Source organism: Capricornis sumatraensis, chromosome 2 (genome assembly GCF_032405125.1).
Source record: "Capricornis sumatraensis isolate serow.1 chromosome 2, serow.2, whole genome shotgun sequence".
NCBI lineage: Eukaryota > Metazoa > Chordata > Mammalia > Artiodactyla > Bovidae > Capricornis > Capricornis sumatraensis.
Window position 1 is genome coordinate 216,368,527 of NC_091070.1, and position 26,961 is coordinate 216,395,487.

Consider the following 26,961-nt stretch of genomic DNA (forward strand, 5'->3'; position numbering starts at 1 on the left):
TAGGTGAATCTGAAATTTACAAAAGGAACAGAGTTAAAATAAAGAAAATGTTATTCATACCCAGATGATAGAATTGATAGATGGGAACATTAAAATAGTTATTTTAATTATATTCTGTATGTTTGAGAAACTAGAGGAAAGACTAAACATGTTAAGTAAAGACAAGAAAGGTATTTTAAAAAGACCTAAGACTGGGCTTCTATAGTTGAAAATTATAGTGTCTGAGATGAAAAATACACTACATGGGATTAATGGCAGATCAGGGATTTCAGAACAAATGATAAATCAATTACATAAGAGAAGAGTGAACAGAGTATTAATGAACTGTGGGACAACTCCAAGTGGTATAACATACATGCACCTGGACTCCCTGAGGCAGAGGAGGGATCATACAGAAAACAATGTGAAGAGGTAATTGCCAACAATTTTTCAAATTTGATGAAAAGTATAAGCCTACAGAAATCAGATTGATTATATTCTTTGCAGCCAAAGATGGAGAAGCTCTATACAGTCAACAAAAACAAGACCAGGAGCTGACTATGGCTCAGATCATGAACTCCTTATTGCCAAATTCAGACTTAAATTGAAGAAAGTAGGGAAAACCACTAGACCATTCAGGTATGACCTAAATCAAATCCCTTAGGATTATGCAGTGGAAGTGAGAAATAGATTTAAGGGCCTAGATCTGATAGACAGAGTGCCTGATGAACTATGGACGGAGGTTTCTGACATTGTACAGGAGACAGGGATCAAGACCATCCCCATGGAAAAGAAATGCCAAAAAGCAAAATGGCTGTCTGGAGAGGCCTTACAAATAGCTGTGAAAAGAAGAGAAGTGAAAAGCAAAGGAGAAAAGGAAAGATAATAAGCATCTGAATGCAGAGTTCCAAAGAATAGCAAGGAGAGATAAGAAATCCTTCTTCAGCGATCAATGCAAAGAGATAGAGGAAAACAATAATGGAAAGACTAGAGATCTCTTCTAGAAAATTAGAGATACCAAGGGAACATTTCATGCAAAGATGGGCTCGACAAAGGACAAAAATGGTATGGACCTAACAGAAGCAGAAGATATTAAGAAGAGGTGGCAAGAATACACAGAAGAACTGTACAAAAAAGATCTTCAAGACCAAGATAATCACAATGGTGTGATCACTCACTTAGAGCCAGACATCCTGGAATGTGAAGTCAAGTGGGCCTTAGAAAGCATCACTACGAACAAAGCTAGTGGAGGTGATGGAATTCCAGTTGAGCTATTTCAAATCCTGAAAGATGATGCTGTGAAAGTGCTGCACCCAATATGCCAGCCAATTTGGAAAACTCAGCAATGGCCACATGACTGGAAAAGGTCAGTTTTCATTCCAATCCCAAAGAAAGGCAATGCCAAAGAATGCTCAAACTACCGCATAATTGCACTCATCTCTCACGCTAGTAAAGTAATGCTCAAAATTCTCCAAGCCAGGCTTCAGCAATACATGAACCATGAACTTCCATATGTTCAAGCTGGTTTTAGAAAAGGCAGAGGAACCAGAGATCAAATTGCCAACATCCACTGGATCATGGAAAAAACAAGAGAGGTCCAGAAAAACATCTATTTCTGCTTTATTGACTATGCCAAAGCCTTTGGCTGTGTGGATCACAATAAACTGGAAAATTCTGAAAGAGATGGGAATACCAGACCACCTGACCTGCCTCTTGAGAAACCTATATGCAGGTCAGGAAGCAACAGTTAGAACTGGACATGGAACAACAGACTGGTTCCAAATAGGAAAAAGAGTACGTCAAGGCTGTATATTGTCACCCTGCTTATTTAACTTCTATGCAGAGTCCATCATGAGAAACTCCGGGCTGGAAGAAGCACAAGCTGGAATCAAGATTGCCAGGAGAAATATCAATAACCTCAGATATGCAGATGACACCACCCTTATGGCAGAAAGTGAAGAGGAACTAAAGAGCCTCTTGATGAAAGTAAGAGGAGAGTGAAAAAGTTGGCTTAAAGCTCAACATTCAGAAAACAAAGATCATGGCATCTGGTCCCATCACTTCGTGGGAAATAGATGGGGAAACAGTGGAAACAGTGTCAGACTCTATTTTTTTGGGCTCCAAAATCATTGCAGATGGTGACTGCAGCCACGTAATTAAAAGATGCTTGGAAGAAAAGTTATGACCAACCTAGACAGCATGTTGAAGAGCAGAGACACTACTTTGCCAACAAAGGTCCATCTAGTCAAGACTATGGTTTTTCCATTGGTCATGTATGGATGTGAGAGTTGGACTGTGAAGAAAGCTGAGTGCCAAAGAATTGATGCTTTTGAACTGTGGTGTTGGAGAAGACTCTTGAGAGTCCCTTGGACTGCAAGGAGATCCAACCAGTCCATTCTGAAGGAGATCAACCCTGGGATTTCTTTGGAAGGAATGATGCTAAAGCTGAAACTCCAGTACTTTGGCCACCTCATGCGAAGAGTTGACTCATTGGAAAAGACTCTGATGCTGGGAGGGATTGGGGGCAGGAGGAGAAGGGGACGACCGAGGATGAGATGGCTGGATGGCATCACTGACTCGATGGGCATGAGTCTGGGTGAACTCTGGGAGTTGGTGATGGACAGGGAGGCCTGGCATGCTGCAATTCATGGGGTTGCAAAGAGTCAGACACGACTGAGCAACTGAACTGATAAGCCTACAGATTCAAGAAACTGATGACTCTCAAGGACAAGAAAGATGAAGAAAACATCAAAATACATCATGATCAAGTTGCTTAAAGCCAGTGATAAGGAGAATATATTAAAGCCAGAAAAAAGGATACTATATCCAAAAGAACAAAGAACAGATGGATAGAAGACTTCCCATTATAAATGTAAGTTAGAAGACAGTGGAGTCCTGTGTCTAAAACACTGAAAGGAAAAAGGAGCCTGTCAATCCAGAATTCCCTACCCAACAAAAGTGCCTTGCAAACACTCAAATGAAACAAAGACTTTTCCAAACATACACACACTGAAAGGATTTATCTCTAGCAGACCTTCACTGTAAGAAATATTAAAGGAAGTTCTCTAAGAAGGAGGAGGATGATCTCAGATGGAATTTTCAATCAATACAAAGGAATGAAAGGAGCCGAAAATGGGAACTACATGGGTAAACATACAAACTTTTTTCTCATTACTTCAATAAAAGATAATTGACTGTTTGAACAAAAATATTAACAATGTACTCTGGGGCTTATATACAGAAGCAAAATATATGATACCAATAGCACAAAGGTCAGGAGGAGAGAAATGGAAGAATAGTCATGTTTTTTTATATTATACATAAAATAGTATAACATTACTTGAGGGCAGACTGTGATAAAATAAAGATGTAGACTATGAACCCTAAAGCAGCTGCTAAAATAATGGAACAAAAAGTTATGTGTAACAAATCAAAAAAGGAGATAAAGCGGAATCATGAAAAATACTTAATTCAGAAGAAGGTAGATAAAGAGGAAAAGGGAACAAAGAATGGATGAAATGAATAGAAAAAATAACAGGCTGTTTGATTTGAACATAAGCATATGAAAATCTTATTAAACTTCAAAGATCTAAACACTCAATTAGAAGGCAAAGACTACCAGATTGGATTAAAAAAGACTCAGGTATACCCTGACTACAAGAGATCCATTTGAAAAATAAAGACACAAATTGAGCACCGCCTTCAATCAATAGTCAGCCAGGAACTGAGACCCTCAGTCCAATAGTCCCAAAGAACTGAATTCTGCCTATACCTAGATGAATCCAGTAGCAGATTCTTCCCTAGCTGACCCTTCAAGTGAGACCCTAACCCTTATTGACACCCTGATTGCAGTCTTGTGAGAGATTCTGCAGTTGAGGGCTCAGTGAAGCCATGCCCAAACTCTACTCATAGAAACTGTGAAACAATAAATGTGTGCTGTAGTAGGTCTCTAAGTTTGTTGTAATTTGTTACCCAGCAATAGATTACTATTGCAGATGGAAAAGAGTATACTATGATGCTGCTGCTGCTGCTGCTGCTGCTAAGTCACTTCAGTCGTGTCCGACTCTGTGCAACCCCATAGACGGCAGCCCACCAGGCTCCCCTGTCCCTGGGATTCTCCAGGCAAGAACACTGGAGTGGGTTGCCATTTCCTTCTCCAATGCACGAAAGTGAAGTTGCTCAGTCGTGTCCGACCCTCAGTGACTCCATGGACTGCAGCTTTCCAGGCTCCTCCGTCCATGGGATTTTCCAAGCAAGAGTACTGGAGTGGGGTGCCATTGCCTTCTCCGATACTATGCTTACACCAGTCAAAAGAAATATGTATTAATGTCAGACTAGATATTTTAATATCAGACAAAGTAGACTTTAGAGCAAAGAATATTTCTTTAAATAATGATGCCAGTTATTCAAGAGGCCATGATGATGCTAAACATCTATGTACTGATAACCAATAATAGAGCTTTGAAATATTATACAACTGCAAAGAGAAATAGACAAATCCATGATTACAGTCAAAGATTTCAACACCCCTCTTTCAAGAACATGTAAAATAAGTAGGCAGAAAATCAGGAAGGATATGGGAGGATATAGACAACTTGACTTAATTGACATTTATAGAACATGCCACCCAACAACTGTAGAACATGCATTCTTTTCTGGTATGCACAGAAATTTTTTACCAAGATAGAATATATTTTGGATCATAAAAATAGACTCAGTAAATTTAAAAGGAGCAAAGTGATACAAAGTAAATTATCTAACTATAATGGAATTACATTAAAAATAAATAATGGAAAGATATCTGAAAAATACCCAAATATTTGGAAAGTAAGTCAGTTTTATATAGCCTATTTTTCAAAGAAAAACCTCAAAAGAAACAAATGAAAAGACAAATCAGAAAATATTTTAAACTGATTGAGAATGAAATGTTAACCTATTAAAACATGTGGGATTCAGCTAAACTAGTGCATAGTGGGTACATGGGTAACACTGAAATACTGTGGACTGTGGCCCATCAGACTCCTCTGCCCATGGGATTTCCCAGCAAGAACACTGGAGTGGGCTGCCATTTCCTTCTCCAGGGGATGTTCCCCACCCAGTGATTGAACCCAGGTCTCCTGCATCACAGACAGATTCTTTATCAACTGAGCCACCGGGAAGTCATATTAGAAAATAAAACCCCATCAAATCAAAGACATTAGCTGCCATCTTACAAATTAGAAAGACAAGAACAAATGAAATTCAATGTAAGCAAAGGAAAGAGGAAATGAAGATCTGTCATAAATCAGTGGAAAATAAAACAGTAAAACAGAAAAGAAAATCAGTAAAACCCAAAATAGACTGATCAGGGGAGAAAGAATAAAAACCACAAATTCCATTATTGTGAATGAAAGTGGTGATTGTACAGATTCTGCAGCTATTAAAAGGATAATAGAAAACAACTTTATGACAATAAATTTAACAACTTAGATGAAAGAGGTAAATCTCTTGAAAGATACAAGCTATCAAAGCTCACTCAGGAAAGAAATAACCTGAACGCCACTATAGCCATTAAATAAATTGAATTCATAGCTGAAAACCTGCTTAAAAACGAAACTCCATGCCAAGACAGCTTCACTGATGATTTCTACCAAACACTTAAGGAAGAAATAAAAATAATTTTACGCAAACACCTCTCAGCTCATTTTTGAGGCCAGCGTTAACTCAGATATCAAAACCAGACAAAAACATTACAAGAAAAAACTGCAGATCAATACCTCTCACAAACATAGATGCAGATGTTTTAAAAATTCCAGCAAATCCAACCCAGGAATTTATAAATTGTGGTCTGAAGAATGCAAGGTTGGTTTAACATCTGAAAATCAACCAGTGTAAATAATTATATTAACAGACTAAAAATACACACATAGGATCAACTCCTATGTCCATGGGATTTCCCCTGTCCATGGGATTTCCCAGCAAGAATACTGGAGTGGGTTGCCATTTCCTTCTCCAGGGGATCTTTCCAACCCAGGGATTGAACCCATGTCTCTTACATCTCCTGCATTGGCAGGGGGGTTCTTTACCACTAGCGCCAGCTGGGAAGCCTCCAGAGAAAGCATTTGAGAAAATCCAACATCCATTCATAGAAAAAACTCTCTGAAAACCAGGGATAGAAGGGCATTCTCTCAATCTGAAAAAAGTTATCTACAAAATACCTACACACAATATCATACTCAACAGTGAAAGATTTAAGTCCTCTAAGATCAGAAATAAGGAAAGTTGTCTTCTCTCACTGTGTCTATTCCACATAGCACTGGAGGTTCTGCCTAGCGCAATAGAGCAAGAACAAGGCATCCAGACTGGAAAAGAAGTAAGACTGTTTACTGAAGATGACACGACTGTCTACATAGAAATCTTCTGGAATTCATGATAGGCTACGACTGCAGCCATGAAATTAAAAGACGCTTACTCCTTGGAAGGAAAGTTATGACCAACCTAGATAGTATATTCAAAAGCAGAGACATTACTTTGCCGACTAAGGTCCGTCTAGTCAAGGCTATGGTTTTCCCTGTGGTCATGTATGGATGTGAGAGTTGGACTGTGAAGAAGGCTGAGCACCATAGAATTGATGCTTTTGAAGTGTGGTGTTGGAGAAGACTCTTGAGAGTCCCTTGGACTGCAAGGAGATCCAACCAGTCCATTCTGAAGGAGATCAACCCTTTGGCCACCTCATGCGAAGAGTTGACTCATTGGAAAAGACTCTGATGCTGGGAGGGATTGGGGGCAGGAGGAGAAGGGGACGACCCAGGATGAGATGGCTGGATGGCATCGCTGACTCGATGGACGTGAGTCTGAGTGAGCTCCGGGAGGTGGTGATGGACAGGGAGGCCTGGCGTGCTGCGATTCATGGGGTCGCAAAGAGTCGGACACGACTGAGCAACTGAACTGAACTGAACTGAACTAGAACAAATACTGAGCTTAGCAAGGTTGCAGGTTGCAAATTAATACACAAAAATAAATTCTTATCAATTTATGTAGTAGCTACCACCACAGAAATTTAAATAAAAATACCACTTACAAAAGCACCAGAAATTAAAAACTTAGGGATAAATCTGAAAAATGTATGCAAGCATTGTACACTAAAAACTATCAAATGAAGTTAAAACAAACTAGGAGCTAAATAAATGGAGAGATTTATTGTGTTCCTGGGTTGAAAGATTCAATATTTTTATGTCAAGTCTCCCCAGATTGATCTATAGATTCACATCAACCCCAGTCAAAACACAGCAGTCTTTTTTTTTTTTTTTTTGTAGAAACTGACAAACTGATTTTAAAATTTATGTGGAAATGTGAAGAGGTTAGAAAAGCCAAAACAACTTTGAATGATGCTGGAGAATTTATGCGACCTGACTTCAAGATTTCTTACAGAGCCACAGCATTCAGTACAAGGTGGTACTGGTGTCAAAAAAGACCAATAGAGCAAGGTATAACAGGACAGAGGCATCGAGCAACAGCTCTGCAATGGAGCTCTGGTGGCCTTGCATGTACCCACAATGGCCACACAAACAAAAGTTTGAGCCACTGCTGGTCTAAGCCTTGGCAGAGCACCCTGCGATCCTCCAGAGCTTGTTAAGGGGCTGCTATAAGACCCTTGTCCACTCGCCTCCCTGTGTCCCCTGGGAGGCTGTCCTGAGCTGTTTCTTCTCACTTCCTGGGTTCTGGTGAGGTTTTGGACTTCCTGCCTGCTCCGCTCAGAACAGAGCTGTGGACTATAAAGCTGCTCACCTGACACCTAGATTCAGGTGTGCTACAGCAGGGTGTCCTGCAAGTCACGTTGCCATGAAGTATCTCCTTTTGTATGGGTGTTGTCCTTTGTGGTGTGTAGGGCAAGGACCATGCAGAATTGGAACCTTTGGCTGTTTTTCTTCTCACTGTGTATGTAAGTGTTAAAAGTGTCTGAATCTAGGAGTGGCTCCTTGGGTCTTTACTGAATCAGTCAGGCCTTGCCCTGTCTTGTGTGTACTTGACAAGAGAGCCAGAAATAAACTCACACATACGTCCTTATGGAGAAGGCAATGGCAACCCACTCCAGTACTCTTGCCTGGAAACTCCCATGGACGGAGGAGCCTGGTGGGCTGCAGTCCAAGGGGTCGCTAAGGGTCAGACACGACTGAGTGACTTCACTTTCACTTTTCACTTTCATGCATTAGAGAAGGAGATGGCAACTCACTCCACTGTTCTTGCCTGGAGAATCCCAGGGACGGGGGAGCCTGGTGGGCTGCCGTCTATGGGGTCGCACAGAGTCGGACACAGCTGAAGTGACTTAGCAGCAGCAGCAGCCGTATATGTCCTTAAGTTGACTTTCAACTGAAGTGCCAAGGCAAACCCCAGAAAGAAAAGGCTCCTTGACAGATAGTGCTGGAACTACTGCAGAGCCACACGCAGAGCAAAAAAGAAAAAAAGAAAGCCTTAATTCCTACCTCACACCATATTCAGACATTAACTCAAAATGGGCCATAGACTTAAACGTAACATATAAAGTTATTAAAAGTTTCAGAGGGGAACATAGGAGGAAATGTTTGTGGCCATGGTTAGGCAAAGTTGTTTTATTTTAGAGAAAATAACCCAACATGATTCCTAAAATAAAAAAAAAAATTGATCAGTTGTAAGGGTTAGTCACTCAGTCGTAGCTGACTCTTTGCAATCCCATGGATTGTAACTGTAATCCCCAGGCTCCTCTGTCTATGGAATTTTCCAGGCAAGAATACTGGAGTGGGTTGCCATTCCCTTCTCCAGGGGATCTTCCCAACCCAGGGCTCGAACCTGGGTCTCTTGCATTGCAGGCAGATTCTTCACCATCTGAGCCACCAGTTAGATTCCACCAAAAGTAAGAACTTCTGTTCTCCAAAGGACACTTTCAAGGAAAGAAACTATAACCCAGAGACTGGAAGATAATATTTATTAACCACATAGCTGATAAGGGACTTTTACCCAGAATATATAAAGAAATCTCAAAATTTAAGAAAAAACCCAACAACCCAGTATTTTTAAAAGGCACAAAATTTGAACAAGCACTTCACCAAAGAAAATCAATGTAGGCTAAATAAGTACATGAGAAGATGCCCAGCATCACTTGTTATTAGGGAGATGCAAATCAAAACTGCAGTGGAATAGTTCTGAATCCCTATAGAATGTCTAACAGCTAAAGAGTGACTGTACCAAGTGTTAGTGAGGATGGGAAGCAGCAAGAACAATCATATATAACTGGTGGGGATGTAAAACGGTAGTTCCAACTTGGAACGCAGCTTGGTCATTTCCTAATCATATCACGTGACACAGCTATGCCTAGGTATTTATCCAGGAGGAATGAAACGATATACTCAGACAAAGGCTGGTACATGAATGTTCACAGCAGCTTTACTTGGAATAGCCTCAGGTCGGAAATGATCAAGCGTCTTTTAACATATGAGTGGATAGACACACTGTGTTATTCTGTACCAAGGAATACCATTCACTAATGAAAAGGAGTGAATTATGGATATACAAAACAGTATGATAAATATGCAAAGTATGGGGATTGACATGTACACAGTTATATTTATAATAGACCAACAAGGACCTAATGTACAGCACAGGGTACTCTGCTCTAACCTAAATGGGAAAAGAATTTGAAAAATAATAGATATATGTATCTACCTACTCATTGGGTCCCAAAGAGTCCAACACAACTTAGTGACTGAACCACAGAAAGATACTTGTATAACTGAATCACTTCACTGTACACCTGAGACTAACCCAACATTGTTAATCAAACTATACTCCAATATAAAAATAAAAAATAAATGATTCAAGAAAAAAAATCTGAAAGTAATATTTTTGCATGAAAGATATCAGACAAAAGAGACTACGTTCCATTTACACTGAATTCTAGCAAATTAAGACTAAGCTACAGGGACAGAAAAACAGGTCAGTGGGAAACTGGAGAAGGGGGAGGGAGAGGTTCCAGTGGGACATGGGAACATTTTGCTGGTGACGGCTGGGTTCACAATCTCGGTTATAGGGATGGTTTCACCTGCATCCCTGTGTCCAAATTTATCAGATTGCATACTTTAAGCATGTGCACCTTACTACATGCAATTACAGCTCAGTAATGCTGCTTTTAGATATTATATTGTTTTCAGTCACCTTCCTTCAGTCATTTTCAAGCCTCCTGGTGGTCCACGTGGCTTCCTGAGTCCCTGCTCTGAACCCAGGTGACATTGGTAGGTGGTGCCCCCATCTTGATCCCTGAGAGCCCAGCCGTCCTGCCTGCCTGCACTTAACGTGATGCTTTTATTTAATCCTCACCATAGAGACAGAAGGCCATGAAAACTGAAACCCAAGAACAGGGACTAGAACATTCTGACTAAAAGAAAGGTCAAGATGGACACAAGGCAAGCTGGGAACCCGGGAAGAGAAAGCCCGTGCGATGACATGGGGCCCCCGCCGCCTCTCTCGGGACCTACTGAACCCCAAGTGGACAGACCTCCGCAAGGACAGCCGCGGGGCTGGACCCGAAACCGGCGGAACTTCTAGAACCCCCGGCATCCGGGCCTGGGGTGGGGGTGGTGCTAGAATATGCGGGCACAGCTCGACTGGCTTGTGGGGCTCCGAAGCCCCGCCCGAGGAGCTAACCATTTATGTCACACTGTGACAATTATTCTGCATAAAATTATCGTTAAAACCCCTAATTTTTCAGCCTCCAACCCCGCCAGTGGCCTTTTAGCATTCTCCAGCGCGGGCGTCTGCGGCCGGTGATCACCGGCTCATTACCTCCGTGTGGCGCCGCCCCCCCCGCGCTCGCAATCAAGCACTAATTAAACCGGCGCGGGCCAGGCTGGGGCCCGAGGCTGGGCGGGGGGCGCGGGCAGAGCGGGCCTGGTGGCCGCCGCGGGGCTGCGACTGACTGCGGGGACCGTGGCGAGGGCCGCGGGCTCCGGGCTTTGGGACCAGGAAGGCGGTGGGCGGGGCCCGGATCTGAGGGCGGGGCCTACGGGGCGGGGCCTGGGGGCACTTAGCGAGGCCGCGCAGGGCAGGGCGTCCGGGGTCCGGGTCGGGGTCGGGGTCTGGGTCGGTGCGCGGGGCCCGGCTCTGGGGGCGGGGCCACGGGGCCAGTGGGCGGGCCCAATAGGGGGCGGGGCCTGGGGCCCTTATCTAGACCGTGCAGGGCAGGGCGCGTCCGGGGGCGGGGGCGTCCGGGGTCGGGGTCTGGGGTCAGGGTCAGGGTCGGGTTCGGGGCCCTGGGTCCTTACCCGAGCGAGGCGGCCGTGCGGCAGAGGTGCAGGGGCGCCAGGCCCTCGGCGCTGAGCAGGTCGGGGTCGGCGCGGTGCTGCAGCAGCAGCCGGGCGCAGGCCGTGTGGCCCCCCAGGCAGGCCTCGTGCAGGGCACCGCGGCCGCCGGGGCTGGCGTCGGGGTCTGCGCCGCGGCCGAGCAGGTGGCGCACGCAGGCCGTGTGGCCCTGGGCCGCGGCGATGCACAGGGGCGTGGTGAGCTCGCGCTTGTACTCCAGGGTCCAGAGGCCTGGGGAGCGGGTGGGGAGAAGGAAGGTGAGAGGGGGCCGCTCGTGGGGGATGGTGTCCATTATGACTGAAATAGGGGGAAACCATCTGTTAGGAGGAGGGGCCAGGTGGGCATGTGGGGAGCTACGCGAGGATGCTCCGGCCTTAGGGACAGAGAAACGGGTGAGATCCGACTGGACCACAGACGAGGGATGGAGGGAGGTCTCGGGGGTGAACCCTAACAGATAGGGGCAGAGAGACAGCAAGGGAAGGCAGTGTGAGGGGGGAAAGAGAGGGCGACAAGCACAGAGAGCGACCTGGAGAGGGCAGAGATGGAGACCTGGGGGAGAGAAGCAACAGAAAGGAGAGGCTGAAACCGAGCCGAGAGATTGGGGCAGTGGCGGGCAGAGGGGTGTTACTGAGAAGCAAGAGGGTTTTGCCAAATGTGAGGGGGACTGGGGACTCAGGTAAGATGTGAGGAGTTAAAAGCTGAACAAGCAGGAGCATTTAAGGTGGAATTCACACTTTGCAGGCTCTGAATTAGGGCAGCCGGAGGGCGGAAAGTGAGCTGTGGATTTTTCTGGAATCCAAGCCCTCTCTTTTTGAGTCCCTGATTTTATCCCCTTTATCATTAAGAGGAGAAGACAACAGACAAAACAAACTGACCCACATCAGCAAGGCTGCTCAAGAAAAGGACTCGGAAAGTTTAGTTGTCTTGGAAGTGGCCGGTTTTCAGAAGCACCCTTTGATGTGGTGGTCTGCATTGAGCACAATCCTGGTTTGTTTCTTTGCGCTTTTTAGGGTTTTGTGTGTGCACGCATGTGTGTGTCTGTGTGTGTGTAAGGTTGCTCTTTCTTGAAGGATGAATGGAGCAGGAGCTATACATTTCACTTCTCTGAAAACTTTGGGCTTTCAAAAGGCCCGTGGAAGGTTGTTAGCGGCCACGAGCGCTCCTGGAAATGGGGAGAGCTGTCCCTGGTGAATACACTTCAAGGGACAGGATTTCACATGGCAGGGATGCCTTCTGATAATGATGGAAGAATCGATACCGTGGCTGTAATGAGCTGTGGAGGAGACCCTTTTCATAGACCACCTCCTTCATGGGACCCATGCTGAGCAGTTTTGAAAGACCACTCATAATTACCTACCTCAATGTAGTGCAGGGTTCTAGCCTGACCCCGGGTCCCCAAGGCCCAGCCTGGAGGTTGTGCACTGCTGGAAGAAGAGGGGCCTGTCATCCTGGTGGTGGGTGATGGTGGCCGGAGGCCCCAGGGATGTGGTCCTACATGGACCCCTGTCTTCACTGGGTCTGATTTGATGGAGGCATTGATCTGGCCCTTGATGATAACAGTGACCTACATTCGCATCCGACTCTCCGTAACCCCATGGACTGTAGCCTGCCAGGCTCCTCTGTCCATGGAATTCTCCAGGCAAGAATACATTCTTGTAGGGCCCAGCTCCTCCTCCTTGATTCTACTCATTTCCCCTAGATAGGAAGTTTACATACTGAGGGGCCAGGAAGCAGGTACTCCGTTTTCTAGGGCATGCTAAGTTCCCAGCTCTACTCTACCCACCATCAGCAGCTCTGTTCACCCAGCCAAGGTGCCAGAGTCTTCCCATGGACTCATAGGAAGAGGCAGTGGAGGGCCATTTAGCTCTGCCATAGCTTAGGGCCAGCCCCCTTCTCCAGGTCCCTGCAGGCTTCTCTCCCTGTGGTGTGTGAAAAGTGTGTGGGTGAAAGTGTTAGACTCTCAGTCGTGTCTGATTCTTTGGAACCCCATGGACTGTAGCCCACCAGGCTCCTCTGTCCATGGGATTCTCCAGGCAAGAGTACTGGAGTGGGTTGCCATTTCCTTCTCCAGGGGATCTTCCCCACCCAGGGATAGAACCTGGGCCTTCTGCATTGCAGATTCTTTACCATCTGAGCTACCCCTTAGCATCATCCTCTGTGGGAATGGTTTCCTGGGACCGCAAGCTCCAGGGGGCCAGCATTCCATCGTGGGTGTGGCACCCAGAGGCTGGCCACCGTGAACCTGTGTCTTCCCTTCCCCACTGCTCCCTTCAAGAGGTGCTGAATTGGCTGCAGGAAGCATGGGGACTCCTGTTCTCAGCCTGGGCTGGATCATCTCTGCTACTGGACCAGCGTGGAGCTGGTCAGGTAGCTGAGCTGAAAGAGCGCAGAGGCCAGCAGCATCCATCCTGTCTTCCCAGCTCGCGCTGAGGCCACGGGCCAGCACCAATGCTCAGGGCTGCCCTTTGCTCGGTAATAACTCAACATCCCTTTCCTGCCAGGGTGATCTGATTTCCTGTCGTACAGTTGTGTCACAGAAAAACAGCACACTTAAGGGTGGAAAGATTAAGGTGGTAAAGAGGAAGAAAACTTTAATTCAGACCACGAGCTGACATTAATATCTATTTGAAATTACATCATTTCAGCATGTTGCGAGTGTGTCCAGAGCTGTGAGGCATGTGATTAAAAAATACATTAATCAGACATTCAGGCAGTTGGCATTCTTAATTGGATCGTCCCACAGCCCTTTGGAGGAAGATGCACGCTCCATCTGGGACAGGTGAGGGAGAGGAGACCCGGAAAGGCGCTGCGTGCCTTTGGTTGGGAGGGATTTCGGCCCAGATGACCTGTGCTCGCTTCCCCGCAGCCCCTGCCTCCTTGCTGGCTGCTCTGAGCTGCTTAGCCCTTTGGCAGGGTCTGGGTTTATTCCCTTCTCCCCGTGTGAGGTGTAGGCAGACTGTGTCAGTGCCCTGGAAACCACACTTCCTCATTCTTGGTCTGCCAGAGCTCACGAGTCAGGAGCACAGGGCCCTGACCCTTGGCCCGCTGATCACAGAACCTTGCATCCTCACGATTCCGACATGTGAGCCCTCTCGGTAAATGTAGCATCGGGAGGCAGGGGCGGAAGGGTGCCCAGTGCAGAGCTCCCAGCCGAGGAAGCTGCACTGCAGCCTGGTGGTCAGCTAGTCCGTCCATCCCAGATGGGGGCAAGGGGGCTTCTCTCTACTTGGGAGCATGTTTGCCTGCCTGGCACGAAGCAACAGTGTCCCAGCGACAAGAATGCAGGCATATACGACCTACGGACGTCCAGTTTCTCCCCTCTCCTCCCTCTTCCCCGGCTGCCCTGGCATCCAGGAGGAGCGTCTCCTGAGGGTTCGCCCTGCCCAGTGCTGGCTCTGTGCCTGCTTCTGCCTTGGAGCCCTGGAGTTCACAGATTCAGAGAGGAAATGCGCAGCGCTGCCCGCTGGGGGCCGCTCCAGGCGCCCGCTCCAGGCGTACTCAAAGGAGGGATGTGCTTTATCTCCCAACCCCCTGGCTGCCAGATCCAGGCTCTGGCAGATCAACACCCAAACCAGATCTCTTTTTAAAGACAAGAGGCCACTTCTAGCATTGCACGGGCACTCCTCACCCACTGTTTGGCTTTTCCAGTGTGATCGCTCCTATCCGATCACCTAAAAGCTACGTCTGAAAAATCGTGCACGCAGAGTTTTGCTTGTCAATGTCTTTGGCTCGAGCTTGTTAAATGCAGCACCGCCGTGAGCAGTCTACCCGCTGCAGCTATATGTTCAGACATGTGTTAGTAGCTCCTTAACAATGACGGGACTTTAAAGAGCAAAGGTACCTGACAGTCCAAACGTGGCTGGGGATTTCACCTGCCACACCATCTCGTCCTTCTTGATCTCAAACACCACGTTGGCATCCTGGAAGAACTTGTCCATGAGGGGCTTCAGATGCTCCAGGTCTCCTGTGACCAAGGCAGTGTGGTACTCGAGGACCGGTGACCCATCTCTCGCTTGAGGCTCCTTTTCCATCTTCTGAAAGATCTGAAGTCTCCCTCTAACTGGCTCTGGCCGTCTGTCCATCGCAATGCTGATGATCTCAGAAAAGCTCTCCAGGAAGGGGAAAGATGGTCTTTTGGAGTGTGAGCTATTTCTATTGTCATTACTCAATTGTCAGCCAGCCGGGGCTGGGTGGTGGTGTATTTATAACTCCTGTGGGCTCTGATGTGATAACCGTCACTCGGTATGACCAGCATCATGTGACCACCGAGACGCCAAAGAGCTTGGCCACCCCCTTGCGATTGTATACGTGTGAACTCTAGAGCCAGGCCCATCTGTGTGTCTCCCAAACAGCTCGGCACACCACGCAGGCAGACGGCCTGAAACAGGCAGGCTTCTTTTTCCTGCTGTGTAGGATGGCTTCTTTCATTTCCTCCTCTTCCTTAGCTGTTGTGGCCAGTGGTGAGCGGATGTGTGTTCTGAGGGCTGTGTCGGCCCCGAGGCTGTGTCAGGGAGATCCAGACGGACACTGCAAATGGCCAGGCTCTGCACAAGTGTCCTGGGCCGAGGCCCCATAGTAGGACAGACCAGGGATTCCCAAAGGCATCGTCATCTGGGGCCTGTGGGTTTCTTCCAGCTGTTGAGAACTGATCCCAAAATGTGCATCCCTTGCTGAAGATGAGAGAGGCCACAATTTTTTTTTAATGAATGGTAACAGCTCTTTGTTAGCAACTTACTAGTTACTGGCTACTAGTTCAGGGCTTATTTTATTGTCTAAACATTAATAAGGTTTAAAAATGGAGTTACCGTATGACCCAGCAATTCCACTCCTGGGCATTTATTCAGAAAAGATGAAAACTCTTAATTAAAAAAGATACATACACTGCAGTGTTCATAGCAGCACTATTTACATACAATAGCTGAGACGTGGAGCAACCTAAATGTTCATTAACAGATGAATGGGTAAAGAAGATGTGTGTGTACACACACACACACACACACACACACACACACACACACACGCGTATAATAAGAATATTAGCCATAAAAAGAATGAATGCCATTTGCTGCAACATGGATGGAACTAGACATTATTATACTAAGTGAAGTGAGTCAGACAGAGAAAGTGAAACATGATATCACTTATATGTGGAATCAAAAAAATGATACAAATTGACTTATTTATAAGAAAAGAAGTAGACTCACAGAAGTAAAAAAACAAGCTTATGGTTACCAAAGGTGAAAGTATGGATAGGGATAAATTAGGAATAAACTAGGAATTTGGGATGAATGGCTCAGCTGTAAAGAATACATCTGCAATGCAGGAGTCACAGAAGAGATGGGTTTGATCCCTGGGTCGGGAAGATCCCCTGGAGCAGGGCATGGCAACCCAGGCCAGTATTCTTGCCTGGAGAATCCCATGGACAGAGGAGCCTGGCAGAGTCTGATATGATCAGCAACTAACACTCAACTTTCGTGATTTAATAAGGGGACTTCCCTGATGGCTCTGTGGTAAAGAATCCACCTACAATGTAGGAGACATAGTTTTGATCTCTGGGTAGGGAAGATCCACTGGAGAAAGAAATGGCAACTTACTGCAATGACTTAATAAAGATGTATCTTACCCTCATCATAGACCTGACTTCCAGGCATAAATGCATTCCACAGGCTGACCGAAGGCCTGGAGCTTCTTCCAACGGTAAAGCCCACATCTCCTCTGCAGCAGGGGACTACAGGGTGCCGGACAGGAGGGGTGTGGCTGTCTGTCTGCTTGTCTGTGGCGCCTTTGTGCAGGCGCGTAGATTGAGTTGACTGTGTCTTGAAGGCTGAAGAGCTCATGCGGATGACAGACAGCGTAGGGAATGGGGGTTGCTGAGAGCACTGCTGGGTACTGTGGAAAATGCAACGGTAAAGCATAGAGATCGTGTTTGCCAGGAACATACAGGCTTCTTTGGACACAAGAGACAAGAGTATACAGAGAATGGTACACAGCATCACTGTGAAGACCATTTCCCTTCTAGAATGTTCACGAAATAAAATTGTTGACTCTTCCCTTTTCATTTCCCGATTATGTCATTGCCCTATTCATTTCAATAGCAATATTAATTCTTCAGATATCTCATTTCTTTAAACATAGCCATTTTGCCCTGTTATATTCTCAGACTGATAATTTGTAAATAGATGCATTTCTGAAAGACTTTTCAGGTACAGCTATAATCCAGGATCCAGCTGGAGCCTGTGCTTTAAACTGGAGCATTCCTTTGTACCTGATGCATGTTGTCATGGGTTATTTTTAGAAGGGGTGGAAGCCTGGAGGTGAGTCCAGTGATAACAGCCATTCTGCCCTGTGTTCTGTGCTAAATTTAGCTTTCCAAGTGTTATATTTGTCAACAGTGCCCTAAATACCCAAGCTTGATTTCAGTGGGTAGGGAGTAGTAGTCCAGAAACAGACTTTGTGCTTTGTGAGAGCTTTTTAAAAATAGCTCATGGTAGACGGAATTGGTTTCACGAGTAGGACATGGAGATTATCAGGAGCATAGCAGGGTTGTTGTTGTTTAAAGAAAAGAGCTGTATGTGTGACTATGACATCAAAAAAGTCAAAGTAAACAAACAAAAAAGCCAATGGCCCAAAGTCCACCCATTCATTCACCCATTCATTCGGTAATCATTTGTGTAATATTATGTTCTAGGATGTGTTGCTGGGTTTGGGGGATTCAGAGACAAAAAGGTATAACACATTTACCCTCAAGGAACACATAGAGAATCCTGGCTGCATCAATTAGGCAAGAAAAAGAAATAAAAGGCATTTAAATGGAAAGAAAGAAGTCAAACGGTTACTATTGGCAGATGGCGTAAAATTATATATCGGAAACTCCAAAGATTTTTACCGAAAAAGTAGTAGTAGTAAATGAATTCAGTAAAGTTGCAGGATGCAAAATTAATATACAGAAACCTGTTGCATCTCTATTCATTAATAATGAACTATCAGAAGGAGAAATGAAGAAAACAATCCCATTTACAATCGTATCAGAAAGAATGAAATACCTAGGGATAAGCTTACCTAAGCAGGTAAAAGATCTGTACTCAGAAAATGCAAAGGCATTGAGGAAAGAAATTGAAGGTGACGCAAACAAATGGAAAGATTTTTGGTGCTCATGGATTGGAAGAATCAATATCGTTAAAATGTTCATGCGACCCAAAGCAATATACAGACTCAATGCAATCCCTATCAAAATATCAATGGCATTTTCCACAGAACTAGAAAAAATAATCTTAAAATTTGTATAGAACCACAAAAGACTTCAAAGAATCAAAGCAACCTTTTAATTTTTCTAAATTTTATTTTCTTGCCTGCACCTAGAGGGTCACAGGATCTTCATTCCCCAACCCAGGCCTGAACCCTGGCCCCAGTGTGAGCACCAAATCCTAACCACTGGACACGTGGGGATTCCCAATCAAAGCAATCTCGAGGAGGAAGAGTGAAGCTGGGGGTGTCATCCTCTCAGACTTCAGTCACTGCAGCTTTAGCTACAAAGCTACCGCAATTCAAACAGTATGGTACCGGCACAGTAACAGACACATAGATCAATGGAAAGGATAGACAGCCCAGAAATAAACCCACGCATATGTGGTCAGTGAATCTACAACAAGGGATGCAAGGGTATGCGATGTGGAAACGTCTCTTCAATGAATGGCTTTGGGAAAACTGAACAGTTACATGGAGAAGGATGAAACTGGACCACTCTCTTATATCATATACAAAAATAAGCTCAAAAAGAATTAAACTCTTAAATATAAGATCTCAAGCCATAAAATTTCTAGAAGAAAATATAGGCAGCAACTTCTTTGACATCAGTCTAACCAATATTTCCTTGGATATGCCTCCTATGGCAAGGGCAACAAAAGCAAAAACAAACGAATGGGACCTATTCAAATTAGAGAACTTTTGCACATCGAAACCATCAGCAAAACAGAAAGGCAACCTGCTGAATGAAAGAAGATATGATATATATGTCCAGCAAGATATCCAAAATATATAAAGAATTCATACAACTCCGTATCAAAAAAAGAAATAATTCCATTAAATTATAGGCAGAGGAGTGTTTGTGTCTCATTTTCGTCATCCTCACCCTTCTCAGCTTCCTTTAAAGGCAACATATAGCCTTCAAGATGTGAGTCACCACTCATCTTCTCTGCCTGCTTTAGTTGATATGAAAACTCAGTTTCTTTCAAGAGTGAATTTACCTACAAAGTTGCTTAGCAGTTGTCAAAATCTTTGAGGAACTGAATAAAACAGAAGAAGGACCAGTAGATGAGAATTTTAGTTTTCAAATAGGAAGAGAACTTGATTCCTCAAAGCCTGAACTGGCATCAGTCTTAGGCAGGGTCCTTAAATGGCTCATGAAAAGGTTGAATCGGGAGTATTTAGAAAAGAAGTAGGGGCACTTGGAGCTCTGGGGTCACTAGGAAGAAGTCAGGGTGGACTCAGAGAATTTTATTTTGTGACATGGTTATCTCATTAAAATGCAGTGAGATGTAGGCATAGATATGGTAGGCATAGATAAGGTTGAAAATCTTTCAGAGAAGATCGAAAAAATACGGGTCATTCTTTAGGAAAATCTTGCTAAAAAACTCGAACTGGAGAAATAACATACATGGTACATGTAAAGTGAAAGTGAAGTGAAGTCGCTCCGTCGTGTCCGACTCTTTGTGACCCTGTGGACTGTAACCTACCAGGCTCCTCCGTCCATGGGATTCTCCAGGCAAGAATACTGGAGTGGGTTGCCATTTCCTTCTCCTGGGGATCTTCCCAACCCAGGGATTGAACCCGGGTCTCCCAACTTGCAGGCAGATGCTTTAACCTCTGAGCCACTAGTTGTAAAGCATTGCTGAATTCCAGAATCACTGGAGCTTTAGAAACAATGATGCCTGGATCCAGCCTGAGAGATTCTGATGTAATTGGTTGGAGGGTACCTCTTGAGCATCAGGGAAGTAAGAAACTTTTCAGATGCCTCTAACATGCAGCCATTGCTCAAAAGGGAAGCCCAGAATCCGAACAGACTAAATCTTTCTAGGAGCTGGCCAGGTAGTTCACAGGATGTGAAGATGGCTTTGTAAAGAATATGTTAGGGACTTACAAGTGTAATGTTTTGTCCACGAGAGACACAAAACCTGTTCTCCCTACCAAGGCTTGTAGCACAGGTAGCTAACAAGAGGGGATTTTTTTCTTCTCAATCAAATGAGATGAAAAAAAAAATCCACCTTGCAATGATAATGTGATAAAGCTAGTGTTCAAACGGTAATTATGATTTTCATGTGATATCAGAATCTTTGCATCCTGCCACTGAATTGATGAACGATTGATTTTCTTTTCATCAGAAGCATCAGAGGATGAGCTCTGATGATATTCTGTGGAAAACCCAGCTGAGCCTGACCTGTGAAGCTAGTGGGTGTGTTACAGGGTTAGCCTGCTTATTTGGGGCCTCGACACTCCACGTGTTTGTGCCTCAAGGCACGTGCTCTTGGAAAAGGACTACTGTGTGGATTTTTTCCCAGGCCATTAGGCCAAGGTCTGGCTTCCTTCTGGGGTCAAGTGTCCGAGTAAATGGACACACTGGGGCAAGAAGCCATTCCCCCTTGGGGACATCATGAAAGTCTGAGCACTTTCTCAAATATGCCAATGTATCATCCCGTTATCCTGGTTACTTTTCTGCTTCCTACGTGAATCATTTCTGTAAATGTCCAGGGACTAAATCCAACATTCGTACCACCTGGCTCGGGCTTCCCAGGTGGCACAGAGGCAAAGAATTTGCCTGCCAGTGAGGGAGAGGAAGGTTCGATCCCTGGGTCAGGAAGATCCCCTGGAGGAGGAAATGGCAAGCACTCCAGTACAGAGGAGCCTGGTGGGCTACAATTTATGAGGTCGAAGTGAGGCAGACATAAGTGAGCAGCTGAGCACACACACACTGCCAGACACAGCACCCCAAATCTTACTATGGATTTACTTTCACACATGTTTTGATCCTCACTCTCCTTTTTTTAATTTCCAAAGGCTACTCCTCCTTCATCCTGCCTCCCTAAAGCTTTTTAAAATGTCAGCAATTTTCCCCTTAGGGTTACCAAGGGTTACCATGTAGAATAAATTAGGAATTTGGGATTAACATATGCACTACTATATATAAAAGAGATAAACAAGAACCTACTGTAAAGCACAGGGAGGTCTATACACTCAATATTTTGTAATAACCTAAAAGGGAACAGAGTCTGAAAAAGAAGGTATATGTGGATGTATAATTGAATCTCTTTGCTGTACATGTGAAACTAACACACCATTGCAAACCAGCTATGCATCAGTTAAAAAATATGTAAGGGAAAGAAGCAAGTCACAAAAAAATTAAAAACATTTCTTAAAAATAATAAGCTGGGCAGGTATGTAAGGCTCCGCTTTTTTTGTGGACCATTTTTTTTTAAGTATTTATTGAATTTGTTACAACATTGCTTCTGTTTTATGTTTTTTGGTATGAGGTATGTGGGATGTTAGTTCTCAGCCTGGGGATTGAACCCTCAGGCCCTGCATCTTAAGGTGAGGCCTTAACCCCTGGACCTCCAGAGAAGTCCTGTAAGACTCTGCTTATAAGAGCCCAGGACACATCCACATCTGCTGAAGCCAGCCACACAGACATCAGAATCCAAAACATGGACGTGGCCTAACCTTCTCTCCAAATAACAATGTTAGCACAGCACACCTCATTTAACAAAACATTAAAGCATCGTACTCCCCCAGATCAAGTGTATCTATTAATAATGACTTAAATTGTCTGTACTGATTTCACATTATTAGGAAATCTCATTCCCATCATGTGGAAGAATACAACGGGGGCGGGGGTGGGGGGTGGGGACACCTTGCTAACTTATTTCCGAAGAGCATGACCCAGCTCGGGGCAGACCCTGCCAAGCCGCACCGCCGCTTCTCATCACGAATACCGTCTCATCCAAAGGTCAAGAGCTGCTCTCATCCAGAGTCCAGGAGGGTTCTTCTGGATGCTCAGAAGCGAAGGTGCCCTTGAGCACTGCCACCCACGGTGGCTGAGGGGGAGACAGAGTAGCCTGATCCTTTGCGGGCACAACCACGGGTAAACAGCCCTGGAAGGACGTTTACAGACTCTGGGGAACCATGCAGGAGAGCAGCCCATTGAAGCTCTCCCTGATAAAGGTGGTGGCGTTTCTTTACAACTGTCATGGGGATTTAATTACATGATAAAATTGCAGATCCTGCCTCTTGAGACAAATTGCCTGTTCAGACTGATTGTTTTTTATGAATCTCACACAGGGAGCAAAATGCTTCTCTCCTGAAGTTGGCTTGCTCTGATGGTTATACCTCATCATCCTTAACATCCCTCCTAGAAATGAGGAGCTTACTGTTCCTGCAGTTGAGGAGGGGGGTGTGCCCGGTGGTCTCTTGGTTGTTTTGCAATCCTGCACAGAGCAAAGCCAGCCCAGTGTTGTCTGATGGATTGAAAGTTCATTGACTTTATTTTTCTGTTTGCAAAAATAAAAGAAGAGAGAACTTTGAATTTCCAACAGAAAAATAAAAGGCATGATAAGGAATAGAAATGACCGCTAAACATATACACAACATCCAATTTTACCGATGTGAAATGCAAGTTAGAAAAAGAGATCTTTTTCATCTATCCAGTTGTGAAAGGTTTTTTAATTTTTTGAAATTTTTGGCTGTGCTGGGTCTTTGTTGTGGCACATGGGCCTTCTCTAGTTGTGGCCCAAAGGGGCTTCTTTAGTTGTGGAGTCAGGCTTCTCTTGTTTTGGAGAGCTCGCTGCAGAGCATGCTGGCTCAGTAGTTGCGGTGCGTGGGCTTAGCTGCCTGCAGTGTGTGAGATCTTAGTTCCCCAACTAGGGATCGAACCTGAGTCCCCTGCATTGGAAGGTGGATTCTTAATCACCGGCCCACCAGGAAATTCTCCTGAATGTTTTTTTTTTTTTAAATTAAGTTTTGGAAGAGTTTAGTGAAACTGATATTTCAGAGTTTGTAGGTAGAAGGGTGAATTTCTACACCATTTGGAAATATTCTATATTGAGTGTACATGTAAGGGGCATTTTTCAGGTACCAGAGGCCTACAGAGATTCAGAGTAGAAATCCTTGCTTTTAAAGAGGATTACACCTGACTTGCCTCTTGAGAAACCTATATGCAGATCAGGAAGCAACAGTTAGAACTGGACATGGAACAACAGACTTGTTCCAAATAGGAAAAGGAATATGTCAAGGCTGTATACTGTCACCTTGCTTATTTAACTTATATGCAGAGTACATCATGAGAAACGCTGGGCTGGAAGAAGCACAAGCTGGAATCAAGATTGCCGGGAGAAATATCAATAACCTCAGATATGCAGATGACACCACCCTTATGGCAGAAAGTGAAGAGGAGCTAAAAAGCCTCTTGATGAGAGTGAAAGAGGAGAGTGAAAAAGTTGGCTTAAAGCTCAACATTCAGAAAACTAATATCATGGCATCTGGTCCCATCAGTTCATGGGAAACAGATGGGGAAACAGTAGAAACAGTGTCAGACTTTATTTTTTTGGGCTCCAAAATCACTGCAGATGGTGATTGCAGGTATTTAAAGACGCTTACTCCTTGGAAGGAAAGTTATGACCAATGTAGATAGCATATTCAAAAGCAGAGACATTACTTTGCCAACAAAGGTCCGTCTAGTCAAGGCTATGGTTTTTCCAGTAGTCATGTATGGATGTGAGAGTTGGGCTGTGAAGAAAGCTGAGCACCGAAGAATTGATGCTTTTGAAATGTGGTGTTGGAGAAGACTCTTGAGAGTCCCTTGGACTGCAAGGAGATTCAACCAGTCCATCCTAAAGAAGATCAGCCCTGGGATTTCTTTGGAAGGAATGATGCTAAAGCTGAAGCTCCAATACTTTGGCCACCTCATGCGAAGAGTTGACTCATTGGAAAAGACTCTGATGCTGGAAGGGATTGGGGCAGGAGGAAGAGGATATGACAGAGGATGAGATGGCTGGATCGCATCACCGACTCGATGGGCATGGGTTTGAGTGAACTCCGGGAGTTGATGATGGACAGGGAGGCCTGGTGTGCTGCGATTCATGGGGTTGCAAAGAGTCAGACATGACTGAGCGACTGAACTGAACTGAACACTTAGCAAGAGAGAGAAAGACTAGACAGCCGTTAGCGGGCAAGTGGAATGAGATCACTGATGGATAGGAGTCCAGGTGTGAAGACGAGAATGATCAGGGAAGTTATGAGAATGACAAAAAGTAGGGGTGGGACAGGCTTTTTCTGAAGGTGGCATCTGAGCAAAGCACAGAGGGAATTGAAGGAAAAGATGGCTCATGATCCCCGAGGGTGTCTGTTTCCCTCTCTTGGCCTGTGCTAGGAGACCTGGTCCTGGGCTGAACAAGAGGCAAGCATCCTCGGCCTCAACGCTGTGTTGGTGGGGCCCAGGGTGCAGTCTGGAGGGTGGGCGCTTAGGGGACCAGGCAGGCAGAGAGGAGACCTGGGAGAAAGCAAGCCACCAGCAGCAGGTCGGGATCAGAGTCGAGGGCTTAGACCTTGGTGGACACAGAGGTGTGCTGCTCAGATGCTGCTGTTTGGCAGGACTTGTTGCCCCACTGTGAGCTCCTTCTGGGGAGAGAACCACCTCCTTCCAGAAGGGACAGCCCCCAGTGGGGCAGATCTAGAGACCGAGGGAGCTAGGAGACAGGTGCTGCTGTTGTGACTTCATGTGGGGAAACCACGACATGGGTCACCGCTAGCGCTCCTCTGGGGTCTGGCCGATACGTGGGGGGTCCTGGGTCACAGGCCAACCTCCCCTCTGCCCACCCTGCCCTCTCCCCTCCCCTCACAGCTGTGGATGCCCAGCAAACACCCTGCAAGGCCACAGAAACTGACTGTGAACTGGGTCACCTGGAAGGATGGGTGGGTGTGTCGTCAGAGCAGATGAAGACGGGGGAGCAGAGACGGCCTGTCCCAAGGCCAGGAGGGGTGAGCGGAGTTGGGGGGGTGTCACTGAGGCTGGTGCAGACCAGAGTTTCTCAACCACCTCAGCTGAGGGACTAGGGATATACAAATTTATTTTATTATTTTTAAATTTTTTGGCCATGTGGCATACAGGATCTTCCCTGACCAGAGATGCTCAAACTCCCACCCTGGAGCTCAGAATTTTAACCACTGGACCACCAGGGAAGTCCAAGGATGGTTTTTTTTTTTGGTCCCAATTTGTCATAGAGTGATGCTTTTTCAGAATACAATTAAAATTAATTACAAAAAAAAAACCCAAAATGGAGAAAAGGCAGAATTCCAGGTCCAGTAATCACACATGTGGGTGTTATGTTAATTGTCAAGTTGCTGTTGACGTTTCTAAATGTTAACTGACAATTTTCACAGCAAACCCTTTATGGAGCACCCTCTACCCTCAGTGGGCTGTGAGTAGCACCTTTATTGACCAGTCACTGGAGTACCGGGTGGGTGAAGAGATGCTGGGAGAGATGGTGGGGTGGGTTAGTTCACAGCGCATATTTTAAGCCCTCGGACACAGGCTATAAAATTGGGACTGTTCATTGTTGGACAGGGGCTGCTGGGCCTTTTTTGTAAAGTGTCAGATAATAAATATTTTAGGTTTTGTCTATCTTATGGTCTCTGTGGCAACTACTCAGCTCTTCCATTGTGGCATGAGAGCCACCACGAACAATATGTAAATTAACGGGCAGGGCCATGTTCTAATAAAACTTGATTTATAAACACAGGTAGCAGTTTGCAAGCTTTTGTTGTATGCAGTAAGGAACGATTGCAGGCTTACAGGCAGGAGAGTCACATGCACCTCAAATAGGAAAGTTATTGCATCTTTTTCTCTGCATACCTTTTCTACTCTTCACCTCAGTGAAATGTGCTCTTAATTCTAATGGCAAATTTGACTCAACAACAGTCAGCGGAGCATCTGGGGACCAGGCACATACCTGTCTCTTTCTTTTATGTCTATCCTGCTTTGGGTTTGCTAAACTTCTTTATTTAAAAAAATCACTTATTTCTTTATTTTTGGCTGTGCGGGGTCTTCACTGCTCTGTGGGCTCCTCTCTAGTTGTGGTGACTGGGGGCTACTCTTGGTTGCTTTGTGAGGGCTTCTCCTAACTCACTGCAGATGGTGACTTCAGCCATGAAATTCAAAGACGCTTGCTCCTTGGAAGAAAAGTTATGACCAACCTAGATAGCATATTCAAAAGCAGACACATTACTTTGCCAACAAAGGTCCATCTAGTCAAGGCTATGGTTTTTCCAGTAGTCATGTATGGATGTGAGAGTTGGACTATAAAGAAGGCTGAGCGCCGAAGAATTGATGCTTTTGAACTGTGGTGCTGGAGAAGACTCTTGAGAGTCCCTGGGACTGCAAGAAGATCCAACCAGTCCATCCTAAAGGAGATCAGTCCTGGGTGTTCATTGGAAGGACTGATGCTGAAGCTGAAACTCTTAATACTTTGGCCACCTGATGCAAAGAGCTGACTCATTTGAAAAGACCCTGATGCTGGGAAAGGTTGAGGGCAGGAGGAGAAGGGGACGACAGAGGATGAGATGGTAGGATGGCATCACCGACTCAATGGACATGTGTTTGAGTAAACTCCAGGAGGTGGTGATGGACAG

At 45.3% G+C, this 26,961-nt stretch overlaps 1 protein-coding gene across 1 annotated transcript in view; it reads right to left on the reverse strand.

The window, feature by feature from the left end:
* ASB18 (ankyrin repeat and SOCS box containing 18) overlaps positions 1 to 26,961 on the reverse strand; it is a 76,110-nt gene that overhangs the window by 37,834 nt on the left and 11,315 nt on the right. Inside the window, exons 2-3 of the mRNA XM_068991688.1 lie at positions 15,131 to 15,253; positions 11,253 to 11,520 (exon numbers count right to left, since the gene is read on the reverse strand). Coding sequence (XP_068847789.1) covers positions 11,253 to 11,520; positions 15,131 to 15,253 — 391 coding nt within the window. The remainder of the gene's footprint in view (positions 1 to 11,252; positions 11,521 to 15,130; positions 15,254 to 26,961) is intronic.